Source organism: Lasiodiplodia theobromae (genome assembly GCF_012971845.1).
Source record: "Lasiodiplodia theobromae strain AM2As chromosome Unknown scaffold_16, whole genome shotgun sequence".
Taxonomy (NCBI): Eukaryota; Fungi; Ascomycota; class Dothideomycetes; order Botryosphaeriales; family Botryosphaeriaceae; genus Lasiodiplodia; species Lasiodiplodia theobromae.
Genome location: NW_023336366.1, coordinates 17,786 through 31,474, shown reverse-complemented (window position 1 = coordinate 31,474; position 13,689 = coordinate 17,786). Strand labels below are relative to the sequence as shown.

General features: G+C 56.6%; 4 protein-coding genes across 4 annotated transcripts; 2 read left to right on the top strand and 2 right to left on the bottom strand.

Moving 5' to 3' along the window:
- Nucleotides 1-140: 140 nt before the first annotated feature.
- On the bottom strand, nt 141-2,421 carry LTHEOB_5660 (Major facilitator superfamily; the record flags this gene model as incomplete). Its single annotated transcript, XM_035514830.1, has 4 exons — nt 141-1,558; nt 1,617-1,896; nt 1,954-2,073; nt 2,128-2,421. 4 exons carry the CDS (start codon nt 2,419-2,421, stop codon nt 141-143), a joined length of 2,112 nt encoding a protein of 703 aa, XP_035373352.1.
- Nucleotides 2,422-3,563: 1,142 nt separating this feature from the next.
- Nucleotides 3,564-7,667, bottom strand: LTHEOB_5659 (At DNA binding protein; the record flags this gene model as incomplete). The annotated part of the gene is made up of 1 exon (XM_035514828.1): nt 3,564-7,667. One exon carries the CDS (start codon nt 7,665-7,667, stop codon nt 3,564-3,566), a length of 4,104 nt encoding a protein of 1,367 aa, XP_035373351.1.
- A 453-nt stretch (nt 7,668-8,120) lies between these two features.
- LTHEOB_5658 (DNA repair protein) lies at nt 8,121-10,247 on the top strand (the record flags this gene model as incomplete). The annotated part of the gene is made up of 4 exons (XM_035514827.1): nt 8,121-8,134; nt 8,189-8,325; nt 8,376-10,015; nt 10,122-10,247. The coding sequence occupies 4 exons, from the start codon at nt 8,121-8,123 to the stop codon at nt 10,245-10,247; spliced, it is 1,917 nt and encodes a 638-aa protein (XP_035373350.1).
- Nucleotides 10,248-11,908: 1,661 nt separating this feature from the next.
- LTHEOB_5657 (Aldose 1-epimerase) lies at nt 11,909-13,315 on the top strand (the record flags this gene model as incomplete). The annotated part of the gene is made up of 5 exons (XM_035514826.1): nt 11,909-12,161; nt 12,212-12,333; nt 12,382-12,570; nt 12,638-13,034; nt 13,089-13,315. 5 exons carry the CDS (start codon nt 11,909-11,911, stop codon nt 13,313-13,315), a joined length of 1,188 nt encoding a protein of 395 aa, XP_035373349.1.
- Between the last annotated feature and the right edge of the window lie 374 nt (nt 13,316-13,689).

Below are 13,689 nucleotides of genomic sequence, written 5' to 3'. Positions count from 1 at the left end.
CACAGTGCTGAATGCCGGGGTGCTGACCACACGTCATCCTGCGCTCTGGCTTTAGCCCGTCTAGGCAGCAAGCTCATCCCCCTGCGCCAAATATACGTCGATCATGCATCCGCATGGGTGGTGTTGATTTCCGTGCCTACCTAGCTAATGTGCGGGACGTACTGCGACCACTGCACCACATCGTACGCCGACGACGGCAGGCTCCCAATGTTAATCAGACACTCGATGAAAATGAAAACCCGCAGCCCGATGTAGACGGCCGCGACGACCACCAAAACAACCAACCTGCACACCCTCAACACCTCAATCGCCCACCCCAGCCCCGCCTTCAACACCAGATCGCGGAAATGCCTCCACCCGTCGTACGACGACACCACCGACCTCGCATCCTGGCTCACCTCCGCCTTCTCACCACCACCACCACCACGACTGCGGCCGCGCTCCACCCCCAACTCCGCCTCCACCGTCTCCAAAATCCCCGGCCTCACCGCATCCTGATGCGGCTTCTCATAGCTCTTCACGAACCCCCTCACCCCCAACGCCGCCAGCCTCTCCGCCTCCTCAACATCGCTCTCATGATCATCCAGCAAAAACGGCCTAACCGCATCGCTCACCACGCCCTCGACCCGCGCGACGGGCACGAGCAACCCGCTCGCCGCGACGCTCAGCGCCGCGACCCGCCACAGCACGCGCTCGGCCTCGGTGCGGAACGGCGCGTACCACGCCAGCAGGTGCAGCGCGCCGTACGCGAAGCCCGTCAGCGTGACGGCGACGTGCGTGCGCAGCGTCACTCCCCTCAAATGGCTGCGCCGCGGGAAGTTCGGCACGCGGTCGACCAGCGCGTCGCGCAGGTCGCGCTTCAGCCGCCGCTGCAGCGCCGGCCCGTCTTGCGGGTTGAGCGCGTCGGTGTTGAGTGAGGCCGGCGCGAGGATGTAGTGGTTCCATCCTTTTTGCGCGAGGCGCATGCGCATGGCGTAGCGGCGGTCGGCGGCGGTTTCGTCGTGGGGGTCGTGATGCAGGTGATGGGGAACGGCTTTGGCGGCGGTGCCGGTGGGTGCGGTGGGAGAGAGTTTCTGGGCGCGGACGCCGTGGGGGACGGCGCGGGCGGGGTTCAGTTTGTGGGATTGGCGCCGCTTGTTGGAAGAAGGAGGTGGTTGGCTATTGCTTCTGCTGCTTGGCTCGGAAGGCTCCTCGGTGGTGGGCGGGAGGGATAGGTCGAGCTGGCTGGCCGTCTTGTGCAGCTCGCCGTCTTCTTCCGTGTACACGTTCGTGCGCTCTGGCCTGCGGAACGGTTTGGCTGTTCTGCGGTACCGGTCGTCGTCTGAGAGTCTGTGGTCGAAGCTGCTGAGGGTGTAGAGCATGGCCATAAGCCAGTGCGGTTGCCGTATCGACCGGGGCATCTCCAACGGGCTCGGCTCTTGGACGCTGAGTGGCTTCTGCAGCCAGAAGGCTCCTACCAGCAGACCGCAAATACAGTGCGCAAAGGTGGTGAGTTCGAGGAGAGATATCGACAAGCCCTGCTCCATTCTCACGACGCACTGAAGACTGAACCAGATCGCTTTGAGCATCCAACCCGTTAGTCCGACATGTCATGCCAGGGTTTCAAAATCTCTTACCTTGGAAGAGAGTAATGATCTTGACAAAGGCACTCGCCTTGCTCTTGTCTCTGATGGCATTGACGGTTAGCTTTGGGATGAGGGAAGGCTCGTATTTCGCAACGAAACGAAGGGCTTCATGTCTGAGAGTGAGCTGCTCGCGGTTACGATCATCAGGTAGGTACACCCTTGAGCCATCCCGGAGCGTGTAAGTAAAGCCCCCCATGACGGCGTAGAAACTGTGCGTCATGGTCCAGACGGGTTTGTCGTCATCGTTTGACTCAACATCGACTGGAGTGGTCTATGACTGACGTGTTAGCCGCGTGGGTAAACAAAAACATTCTCGGGGAAGGTATACCCTTGGTCTCAGGATAGCCGGCCACCAGCTCGGGCCTTTATTCTGCTCCAGATAGACCTCCTCCATATATCTTTGCAGGTTCCGTGCATCCCAGTATTGCTTGAATGCCGCAAACGCAATCTAATCGAAGCATTAGTCCAGTCCAACAGCAGTTCAGGAAGACATGTAAAATACCAATTCCGGCGCGAACAGGCCAATCACCAACCAGCCGATCTGGCGCACGAGCTGATGGCCTCCGCAAATATGCACAAGCTTGTGCCGCACCGTCCTGTCCACCGTCCACCAGTCCGACCAGTCGAGATCGTCGTCCGGGCAGATGCCAGGCAGGTTCAGATGCACGATCTTCCACGTGCACAGGGCCAACGTGACGAAGCATGTCGAGAGGATGCCAAACGTGCCACGGTGCTGCGGCTGAGCTTCCCACGAGAAGGTCGTGGTATTCTCGCCGGCTCCGATGATATCCAGCATCGTTGCAGAATCCCTCCCGGGAAATCTCGAGGAGATGGGAAAACGCGGGGGATCAGCAGTCCCAGATCAGTCGTGGAGAAAAAAAAAAGGTGGAGGGCGAACAACGAGTCACTCGGGGAGGTAGGTGTGTCGCCTGCTACCGTGACTGTTCAGCCGCAATATGGGTGCTGCCGTCTTGTCCCCCGGATGACAAGAGGTCACCTTTGACATGCGACGACGAGAAAAGAGAGAGACAGCAGGTAGTACGAGATGGTGCAAGACAAAGTGATGGCAAAAGTGGCGTGCATTCATGCTCCGTTCACCGCTACCCCCCGCCGCGCCACGCGGCGATGGATTCGCCGAAACGTAGTCTCATCGTCCAACAAGTGCGCGGGCTTGGGGCCGCTTTCGGGGGACTGTCGTGACCCCTGATTTGCCGGCTGCTCGGCTCATGCTTGGCCTCTTTCTGACAGTGATGCTCTCCGCACCGCGAAAAACGGGCCGAACAAGCCCAATGGGTGTTGCCATGGAAGCTGAGAGGGCGGGTGAAATACGAGAAGGTCGGGGCATAGCTTCGCCTCTGTGGACTTGGCGGGGCTGAAGCGATAGAGAAAAATTGGCCAATAAGACGGTTAGGACCGTGCGGATTTGAGGCTCGGTTACGAGAAAGAGTTTAGCTCTTGGAAGATCGGGCCTTAGGGTATTTTTCTTGAAGTTCCGAGGCTATCTCTCGTAGCATACAACGATGCGTTATAGCTCAGATCAATCCATTCGAGGATGGTAGCAACGCATATGGAACTCAATGGGATGCCTCCTTAAATGTCTTCACGAGGTGTTGCAGAGTACAGCGGGGTACCTGACGATCACTTCAAATGCCCATGACATGAGCGAAACACAAATTAACGCTAGCCTTTGGACGCAGTACCCCACACACACGAGGCATCATATGCATAAGAGAGAGGCAGATATGAAAGAAGTCTTGGATTGTGGAAAAAGAAAAGGGACATATGACTCATTGAATCCCTGATAAACTAACGCCAACATGTACACATTGGTATCTCGAATGTACGCCGCCATCTTGATCAACTCAAGCGGAAAAATAAACAAATGATGGAAATGAACCGTCGTGAACATCGTAACTACTTCCCTTTACATCCATCTGCTCAGTAATGCAGAAAATTCCCCATATCATCCCACCAGCCAGGTGCCCACGGATACTTCAGCTTGAACTGATCCAAATCTCTCCTCACGCAGATGCCCCTCTTCTCGTCCGCGCGGATCATCTCGCCGCCCACGACGCCAAACATGCGTGCAATGACATCGCGAAGCGTGATCGGATCGCCCGTCTTGTCCTTCTGCATGAAGTTGCCACGCACGATGTCTTTGCCGGTGGCGCGACGGTACTCGGCAGCATCCTTGAGCGTCAGGAGCTGCATGAAGATGGTGCAGCAGACGAGCAGCTCGGGCGTAACCTTGACTGTGTAGTTCCAGTTCTGCATCTCTACGCCGGCGTAGTCAGAAGCTGGTTTCCTCTTGGAGCTATCGGGCTGCCACTGGAGCTTCTGGGAAAGCAGGGCCCTGTGGAGAGGGTCATTGGGGGAGAACTCGTCGGGGTGCCGCTTGTAGCGTTGGTAGATGCGGTCAAGCGTGTCCCAGTGGGTCTTGGTCCACGGTGCGATTCGTGGAAGATGCTTGTAGCGCTGGGCGAGAGGATGAAGAGGCAACTGCGGGGATTCGGGCTCAGCGCTCGTAGCGACGGCTCCCCATAGGCGTCCGAATAATCCTGCTGATTGTTGCTCTTCCGACCGAGTCGTTTCCTGGGGTGCAGGCTTAGGAGCAGGAGTAGGAACAGTGCCGGAAGCCTGGAACAGAGGCTTTTGCTCAAAGAGAGGCGCACGCTTCTTTTGCTCCACGACTGCATGTTGCTCAAAGAGAGGTGCAGGCTTCTTCTGCTCCACAACTGCACTTTGCTCAAATAGCGGTCTGCGTTCCTTGTTGAGATTCAGAGCCGTCATATGAGAGCGGGTTTCGTGGGTCGAAGGTTCGGTCGGCTGTTCCTCTTCCGTGCGTGTTTGTCCGACCTTGCTAGTCGAAAGCTGAGAAGTAGGCTTGTTGAGCCGTGAAGGCTTCTTGACCGACTGCTCAGATTGCTTCTGGACGAGGTATGAGGACTGGTCTACTTGTATCGAAGACTCTGATTGTTCGGCCGGCTCGTTTATAGTGAATAAACGTTTGCGCTCGCCCGAAAGATTCAGGTTCTTGATGCGCGCACTGCGCGGTGTGAGCTCATTTTCAATCTGGCGCTGTACCATCTGATCCTCTTCAGCGAAGACAGCAGGGCTAGGAGGAATAACGCGCGATCGCCCATTGATGGTGCGAGTGTTATCTTCCTGTGCCAGTTGTCTCGTGTTGTCTTCATCGATCATCATGACGTCGCCATCCTCCAGCACTGAGCTTGCAATAGTGTGCTCAATTCTTTGGTAGGGGCTGCTGTTGACGGCAGAAGGCGACGAGAATACTACCTGCTGTTTCAACGGGCTGCCCTTGACGGGAGAGTTGAGGCCGGTGCCGATGTTGTAGGGTATTCTGATTGGTTGAAGTTTCGGTGGTGTAGCCAGCACCGGCTCCTTGATTTCTTTGGCTGGGCTGTCGCCTATAGCCATCAGCACTGATAGATCTAGCTTGTTGCTTTCATGCTGTATGGGTCTTGGTTCTGGGGTCTCAGATGAGCGCTGCCAGAACAAACCAGTATTCTCGGTACTCTCCACTTCAGAGGCCGGGTCTGAAGTGCTTGCCGGTTCAAGGGACTCCTGCCTACTTGGTCTCTGCGGCCGCGAAGACAAGCGGCCCGCACCATTTCGAGATCTCGTAGCAGCATTTGAAGCGCCAGGTGCGCGTGTGCTGTCGGAAGGCGGCGATGAAGACTGTCGTTGAGAAAGTCTGCTCGCAGTGCCACGGCGGGAGTTGGATGGAGCGGCGCTTGCGCTCGCCTTCTCGCCAGAGCGTTTTGCGGCAACGCGTTTCGCGCGCCGAGCGAACCGTGACTCGGGCTCGCGACTTCCCTCCTCTTCCCAGATGTCACCATCAAGGACATTTTCAGATGATTCACTAGTGGCTTCGCTGCTTTCACTGTGATCAGAACTGAGAACGATCACTTGGCTGGGATTGGCTTCATCAGCCATCTGGCTGATAGTCTCATGACTTTCGTAGTTTTCTTCGGATCTCCGCTGGAGGCCGCTGTTCTCATGGCTTCGAGCTTTCTCTACACTGTCTTCCTCGGGACTGTCATCTTGCATTTCCACAGCATCAGGGCTTGTGTCGCTCCTCGCTGGGCTAATGAGTTGAGCTTTAGCAGGTGCGACAGCAAGATCGGGTTGCTGAGACAGTTGTTGAGACGGGGGCGGCGGCGGGGATGGGAGAGAATAATCGTTTTCTTCGGGCGTGGGGAGGCGGTGGTTGCTCGAATCCTGGGTCGGAGTTCTGCCGGCGCTCGGACCATCGAAGACGTCGCCGTCTGAAGCAGCACTGCTGCCAGGCGTTGCTGGCCGCTCATCCGGCTCAGGCTCGTCGTGGCTGCTCTCGCGGGAGGTAGTCCGGGATCTAGCGCGCTCTGCGAGTTGTTCACCAAGACGCAGGCCGGCTTGCAACTCTCTCCTCGTTCCCGATTGGAATTGCTTGAACATTTCATCGAGTCTGGCACGCTGTGCCTCTTCCCTGATATCGTCCGACGGTCTCCTATCCTGTGAACCCCGATTATTACCATTAACAATGCCCTGAAGTGCAATTCCGGCCTTGACAACATTTACCAGCTTAGGAGTCTCCGCTTTCGATGGAGATATCTCCACCTGTTGAATAGCCGGTGGCGCTGACGGTGGCTTCGGGCTCTGGCGTCTGGGAGGAGTGCTTGCAGTGAATTGAGCTGGCGGCGAAGAGGGCATATACGAAACGGAGGCGACGGAGTCGTTGATTTCGGGTAGCGAAAACGATATGGCCTGCTTGCTGAGTTGTTGCCTGCGTGTTTGCGGGATCGGATCTGTACGAAAAGAAGAGATTTTAGGGGCAGCTGGCTGGGCAAAGCTAGACGAAATGCCTTTGAGCGCGGCCTGCATGCTGGGCAAAGAGTACGGGGAGACCATGCTGAACTCTTCGCTGTGGAGCATGGTTGTATCGCCGATTGTCTGGTCAGGCATGACAATGTCGAGATCATCGTCGGACGAGTTATACTCCTCATTTGTCTGCTCACTATCTTCTTGCTCATGGTTGGTAACCATTGATTGCCACATATCGCCGTCGATAGTAGCCTTTTTTGAAGATGCCGCCTTTGGTGTCTGTTCATGTTCTTCGGCATCCTCCTCCTCGATGGTACCGGAAGCAACTTCACCAAGCTGAGAAGCGGCTCTCATGGACCGCCGTCTTTGCCCGATAGAAGAACGGGTGGCTCCTGAGGTACCAGATTGAGTTCCGGCCATCTCTTGTTCGAACTGATCCGGCGACCTCGGGCCGTACATGGCAGCAGCGCGAATGGGTTCCGGGACGTGGATGTCCTGGGACATACTCCTCCTTCCCCTAGTGGTACTGCGTTTAGTAGGGTGATATGAAGCATCACTCAGGGAAGAATCAACATCGCTGGCCTCGGGGCTCCTAGTGACGGATTTCCTGGGCTTTCGGATGGGTGTACCGTTCCTCGTCCTGCCAGAGATGTGAGCAGCCTCGGCCTTCTTCGGCCTGCCACTCTTCCTGACTGGAGACGAGTCACGAGCATCATTGAGCAGGATGCTGGTGGATTGGCTAGCAGCGGCTGCATCTGATTTCCTTGGTCTTCCTCTTTTCTTAGTTGGAGACATCACGCCCTCTAGTGTGGCTGGTAGTGTATCGGATTTCCTCGGTCTGCCCCGTCTTCGCACTGGCGACGAGCCGTTGGCATCGTTCAGTGGAATGGTAGTGGTCGTCGTGGTAACACGGGCGGAGCGGGCGCCAGTGGGCGAGTCCAGATTGTTCTCGTCCTGCGAGAAGCCGTTGTCTGGCTCGACGGTAACCTTGATGCGCCAGGGCGACGAGCCGGCAGCCTTAGGGGTCGTCATGGTGATGGATTTGGAGGGCGAGCCATTTGCGAGGTCTGGGATATCGAGGAAAGGATCGGACCGTTGGACATTAGGCGAGAGTTGTGTCAAAGGCTGGGCTGCTGCTCGCTTGGCTGAGCGGCGGGTGGCTGCGCTCTTAGAGGGCGAGCTTGTTACGAATGTCAATGGATCCGGGGAAGAAGACATATTGGGCGATATTTGTCGTCTCTAGGGATAGTTGACAGAGGCTGGCGGACAGCGGTCAGCTTGGGCACCAGAAGTAGAGAAGCAGAGGGCAATGCGGCGCATATGCGAAGGGAGAGCTGGTGGGAAGCTCACGCTGAATTGGTGCAGGACCCAATGGATTCTGCAAGGCACCGGGTGCCTTTGGCGCCTGGTAGTTAGCAATGTGGATGAGTGTCGGGCAGAGTTGCGTGCGAAGAGTGGTGGTGTTGTGGTGGTCGCTAGGGAAAAGCAGCGCGGGGAGCGGAGCTTGTGTGGGTTGTTTGGGTTCGGTCGCAGCAGTAAACACAGAGCTCGGACCACTCTCCGCCGCAACTCCGCCCGCAAGCCCGCGCGCATCTCGCTGCCTCGCCATCCGCCGCTTTGCTCACCTGGCTCTTTTGGATTCTGCTGCTTTAATTTTACAATGCGACAGCGATGGGTATTCACGGGTCAGCCGCTTCAATGTTACCCCAGTCCACGCGACGCCGCTAACCGCCTCGTAGCATCTACAAAGAGATCGGCCCCGGAGACCGCATAGCCCTGTTGAAGCTTGCTGTGGACAAGTTCGAAGAGACCGGACGTCCACTGCGCATCGCCATTGACACATCTATCTGGCTGTTCCAGATCCAATCCGGCAAAGGTACGTCGCCGCCGTCGACCTACAGCATCCCTTCCCTGACATTGGTTTAGGCGGCACCAACCCTGCGCTTCGCACCTTCTACTACCGCCTATTGCGCCTTCTCTCGCACTCAATCCACCCGCTTTTCGTCTTCGATGGCCCGAACAAGCCTCCGTTTAAGCGCAACAAGCGCACCGGCCCCAACGTCGCCTCGATCCCCGAGTTTCTCGCCAAACAGCTACTGAAACAATTCGGCTTTCCCTTTCATATCGCTCCCGGCGAGGCAGAAGCCGAGTGTGCTCTATTACAACGGGAGGGGATTGTGGATGCCGTCTTGAGCGAGGATGTCGACACCCTCATGTTTGGAAGCCGCGTTACCCTGCGGAATTGGTCGCCCGAGCAGAAATCGAGCAAGGTGCCCACACATGTCAATTTGTATGATGCGGAAAAGACGAAGTCTGGCCCTGCGGGCCTCGATCGGGAGGGCATGATCCTTGTGGCACTCATGAGCGGAGGAGACTACCTGCCCGAAGGAATTCCCAACTGCGGCCCGAAGCTCGCGTGCGAGGCCGCTCGAGCTGGTTTCGGTAGCCGGCTGTGTGCAATTGGAAAGAAGGACACTGCTGCTTTGCAGACTTGGCGCGAATCCCTTATCCATGAGTTACGCACCAACGAAAGCAAGTTCTTCAGATGCAAGCACAAAGCCCTCGCCATTCCGGACGAGTTTCCTCGTACGGATATACTTGCATACTATACAAAACCAGCCATCTCTTCGCGGGATGGCTTGGAAAGGCTGAAGAGGAGCCTTCGTTGGGATCAGGAATTGAACTTTCCGGAACTGCGAACCTTCACCGCGGATGCCTTCGAATGGGTGAAGGTCACCGGAGCGAAGAAATTCATCCGTAACCTTGCCCCAGCACTGCTTGTTCGGAATCTATGCCTACGTGGCCAAGCCGCCGCTGAAGACGCACTGTCTGAGGACCCTGAGATCATAGCAGCCGACGAAGCAGCACTAGTGACGAGCATCCATGGCAAGCGCCAACACCCTTCGACTGACCACACCACCGAACTCCGCATCGCATTTTCGCCCATTGGCATTGTAAATATTGATTTGGATGCTGAAGAGCCGGACGATGAACCGGACCAAGACGAAGACGAGGACGAGGAGGGACTCGTGGACGAAGACGGCGAAGCGCCGAAGAAGCGCGGACCCTATCTCTACGATCCTACCAAATTGGAAAAGATTTGGATTCCCGAAAGCTTTGTTAAAGTTGGTACACCACTGAAAGTACAGGATTGGGAGGAGGCTCAGCGGAAGAAAGCTGCACCGAAACCGGCAAAAGTCACCAAGCCTCGTGCCTCCAAGCCAGCGGCTGCTGGTGGGATGCAAAGAGGAGCTTTGGATCGATTTGCTAAAATCACCAAAGCTGGTGCTGCCCGCCCACCTGCAAAGCGTCGATCTCCTACAATTGAAAGACTGGACATGTCAGGCAGTTCTGAGAAGCCGGATGACCAACCCAGCAGCTTTCCTGTGGCGCCATTGGCTCAAACGCGGAAGTCATCCAGAGCGCCAAGTTCACCGCCGCGGACAAGCAAAGAACCCGTCTACATCGACATTCTGTCGTCTTCACCTGCTGCGCCATCTAAGGAAGCGGAACCCCAGCCTCAACCTGCGGATGAGCATTACGGGTCTTCAAATGCGACAAAGCGGGTGCGTACTCTGAAAAGTATCGACGCATGGACTGGCAGTCGCGCAGATATGCAGCCAAGCCAGTCCGCAGCTACTTCCGAGACTTCACATACACAACCAGTCGCAGAAAATCGCTCCGAATCAACTGTCTATCAACGAATCCAGGAAGGAGGGCCTACTCAAGAAAGAGTTTCCAGAACTCAAAAACCTGCACGAGCTAGAAGAACGGGTAGTTCACAAGCCCAAGGCCTAACTACACCGTCAAAACGGCGACAGCAGCGAGGCGAGGCACACGATGTGACGCCCTCAAAGCGTCAAACAACGCTTGAAGAATCATTCAAGCTGTCGAAAGACGTCTCTACTTCAATGCACCACCGAGATCCTTTTTTACCGGTAATTGACGGGGGCGTTGCGGCAGTCACGTCCTCGTTTGATGGAGTGGAAGCGCTGGACCTCAGCCGTTCATCTCCCGCGGTTCATCAGGAATCGACCCAACCAGACCTTGACACTTCAGCTCAACCGCCCGCGCAGCTTACTCGATCCAGTAATCAAGTGTCAAACAAGGCAGGTGGTAGCAGGAGATTAAGTCCAAGCGCGACGGCACTTCAGCCCACGACCGGGAACACAAACAGGCGGCTGAAGACGATAGGAATGGTGCACAACACAAACAAAATGGCTACCAAAACAAATTCAGAATCTGAATCGCTGGATATGTCTCTGGGACTGCGGCGTTCGCCACGTCAACGTCGCACCCCAGCAAACATTTCATCCAAAGAAACGACAGAGACTGAGCAGGTCTCGCAGCAAGAAACAAGCGGATCTCGGAGTTCGTCTCGGCAACCTGCCGGACTAGCCAGGCAGGACTCTGGTGTGGATGGGGTTTTCAGTAGGGCGACAGAGAGGCCGGGCAAAAAGAAAGTGATCAAGTTGCGCGAGAGCCTGCAAGGTAGCTGGAAGATGGTCGATGCGTCGAGCGTAGACGTGCTGGACATGACTGGCGACGGGCCTAGGCAAAATGCCAGTGGCGGGAAAAACACGGCCGGCAGGGGTGGCAAGCGGCGGGCGTGGCGGCAGAGCGAGGTCGAAGTGCTCGACTTGACGAACGGTTAATCAGCGCCAAAGGATGCGCGGCGTGACGTTACACGCAGGGAAACCAGTAGAGCCCGAAGCGTCGTTTGGCATGGCGTCAGCAGGATGCCGGCCGGACTTGCATGACAAGGCCCGGGATGCGGGGAAGCTGCGCCGCGGTGAGAGCAGCGTGGACGCGGTCCCGGCTGGTGGGCGGCGGCTCCGGGTAGCACTAAACAATGACATTAATCTCTTTCAGACCCGCGTCGGCATTTTCTACACGCGAAATTAACAAAAAGTCGCGCGATGCAGGGAGCCGTTGACTGGCGGCGCATCTGGATTGCGGCGGAAATTGGCGACTGGGGGGCGCATCCCCCGCTGCCTCCCCCGCAAAGTGCGTCGGTCAAGCTTCCTGCCTAGCAAACGAATGACATCGACGGCTTCGACTGTGCCGCGTCTCCTCATCTCGCTCCGCAGAAAGACGGTGCGGCCACAGCCTCCGCCCGCCGGATCCTTCGCGCCGCATACGCCCACCGGCCTGGCCTCACCGACACGCCTGTCCGACAGGGTTGCACCAAAGCTTGATCCCAGCGCGTTGGCCGCTTTGTCGCCGCGTGCCTGATGATCCTTCCTACCTTCATTCTGTCCCCCCCCGCAGCAAAGCCCGTCTTGTCCCCGGAATCGCGCTCTAGTCTTACCAGTTCGCCGGTCATGCGCGTGCTTCCTGCCCAGGGTAGCTTCTGCCTATAAGGCCCGCTCCCCCGGAACGTACTCCCCTCTGCCTCCTCCTTAACCTCACCCGCAAACCTTGGTCGCCCGTGCCATTGGAGCCACTTCCCCAACAACATGGTCGCCTCCAGCACTTTGGTCGCCACGGCGGCATCACTGCTGCTTTCCAGCGTGCGCGCACAGGGCCCCGACGGCAAGTACGAGATCTCCGCCGAGGGGATTCGCGCAAAGTTCATTCCCTACGGCGCCTCCATTTCGAACCTCTTCATCAACGACACCAATGGCGTCGAGCGCGACATCGTGCTGGGTTTCGACAATGCGAGCTACTACTCCATTGACAAGATGCACCCGCATCTTGGCGGCGTTCCTGGTAAGTTTCAAGCCCCTCGGGAGGCTGCGCCAGTGGCTGACGTGCGTCAGGGCGCTACGCGAACCGCATCAAGAACAGCACTTTCACCATCGACGGTGTGGAGTACAAGGTTGATGCCAACGAAAACGGCGGCTTGGATACTCTGCACGGCGGATCCAATGGCTGGGACTGGGTAAGTTTGCTTCCCCTTTTCGAATGCAGTCGTGCTAACCGCCCTCAGCGCAACTTTACCGTTGAGTCTCACACCGAGAACTCCATCACCTTCTCCCTTCTCGATCCCGATGGAGAGCAAGGCTTCCCTGGAGCCGTCCAGAGCTACATCACCTACACCCTGACCCCCTACGCTTGGCACCTGAAGATGTACGCCACAGCGCTGACCAAGAAGACGCCGATCATGCTGAGTTCTCACGTGAGTTCCCCATGACCTGGCCGCAGGAACTTTGTTGTCAGCAAAATATGATCTGACTTGGTTCTAGACGTACTGGAATTTGGATGGTTTCCAAAACAACGACACTGCAACCGCCCTCAACCATACCCTGTCGTTGCCTTATTCTGGCCAGCGCGTTGGGGTTGATGGTATGCTGATCCCCAACGGCACCATCCTCCCTAACCAGAAGGGTTCTGTCAACGACTTCTGGAGTGCCCCCAAGCAGGTTGGCGCAAGTTTCGACGACCCTGAGATCGAGGGCAACTGCGGCACTGGCTGTGCCGGCTATGACAACTGCTTCCTTGTCAACCGCGCACAGGAGGGTCCCTACGATTGGCGCACCAAGGGCCCTGTGGCCAGTGTGTCGAGTGATTTCTCGGGTATCAAGGTGGATGTTTTCACCGACCAGGATGCGTTCCAGGTGTATTCGTGCGGTGGTCAGAACGGTAAGCAGTCCATCCCAACGCCAGACACCCATATATGATGCTCATTTCACGCAGGAACTCTGGCCCTTAAGGAAACTCAAGGTTTCTTTAACGACGCTGACCGCCCGCGCGTTGTTGAAAAGTATGGCTGCGTCGTCCTGGAAGTGCAGGACTGGATCGACGGCATCAACCAGCCGGAGTGGCAGCGCGACAGCAAGCAGATCTTCGGTCCTGAGGATCCTCCCTACGTCTTGGAGGCTATCTACAAGTTCTCTGTCAATGACGAAAAGACTGAGTTGTAGAGATGGCTGTTAATGATGTGTACGAAGATATTCTCGGAAAGTACCGTCGTCAGAGTCGCTAGTCAATACTCTGCATGAATAGTAATGCTGACGTTTAACGTCATGACCTACTCAATTTCTCGGTGCCATGTGACCTCAACATTACCAGAGTTGGGCGAAGCGGCCACGTGCCTCTTCTCTAAGAGGTAAGGACTGTGGTGAATGACAGACCTGGTTGTAGAAGACTGCGGTGGAAACAGCGGCTCGTTCTAACACAATAGCGTCTTGGGGCGCCAAAATAAACACGGGAACAGCAAAGATTAATAACCACGGCGAGGCCCGCTATAGTGATGGCCCACTCTAAAGATTACTGTGTCCGGTAGACAGGGTCGCGC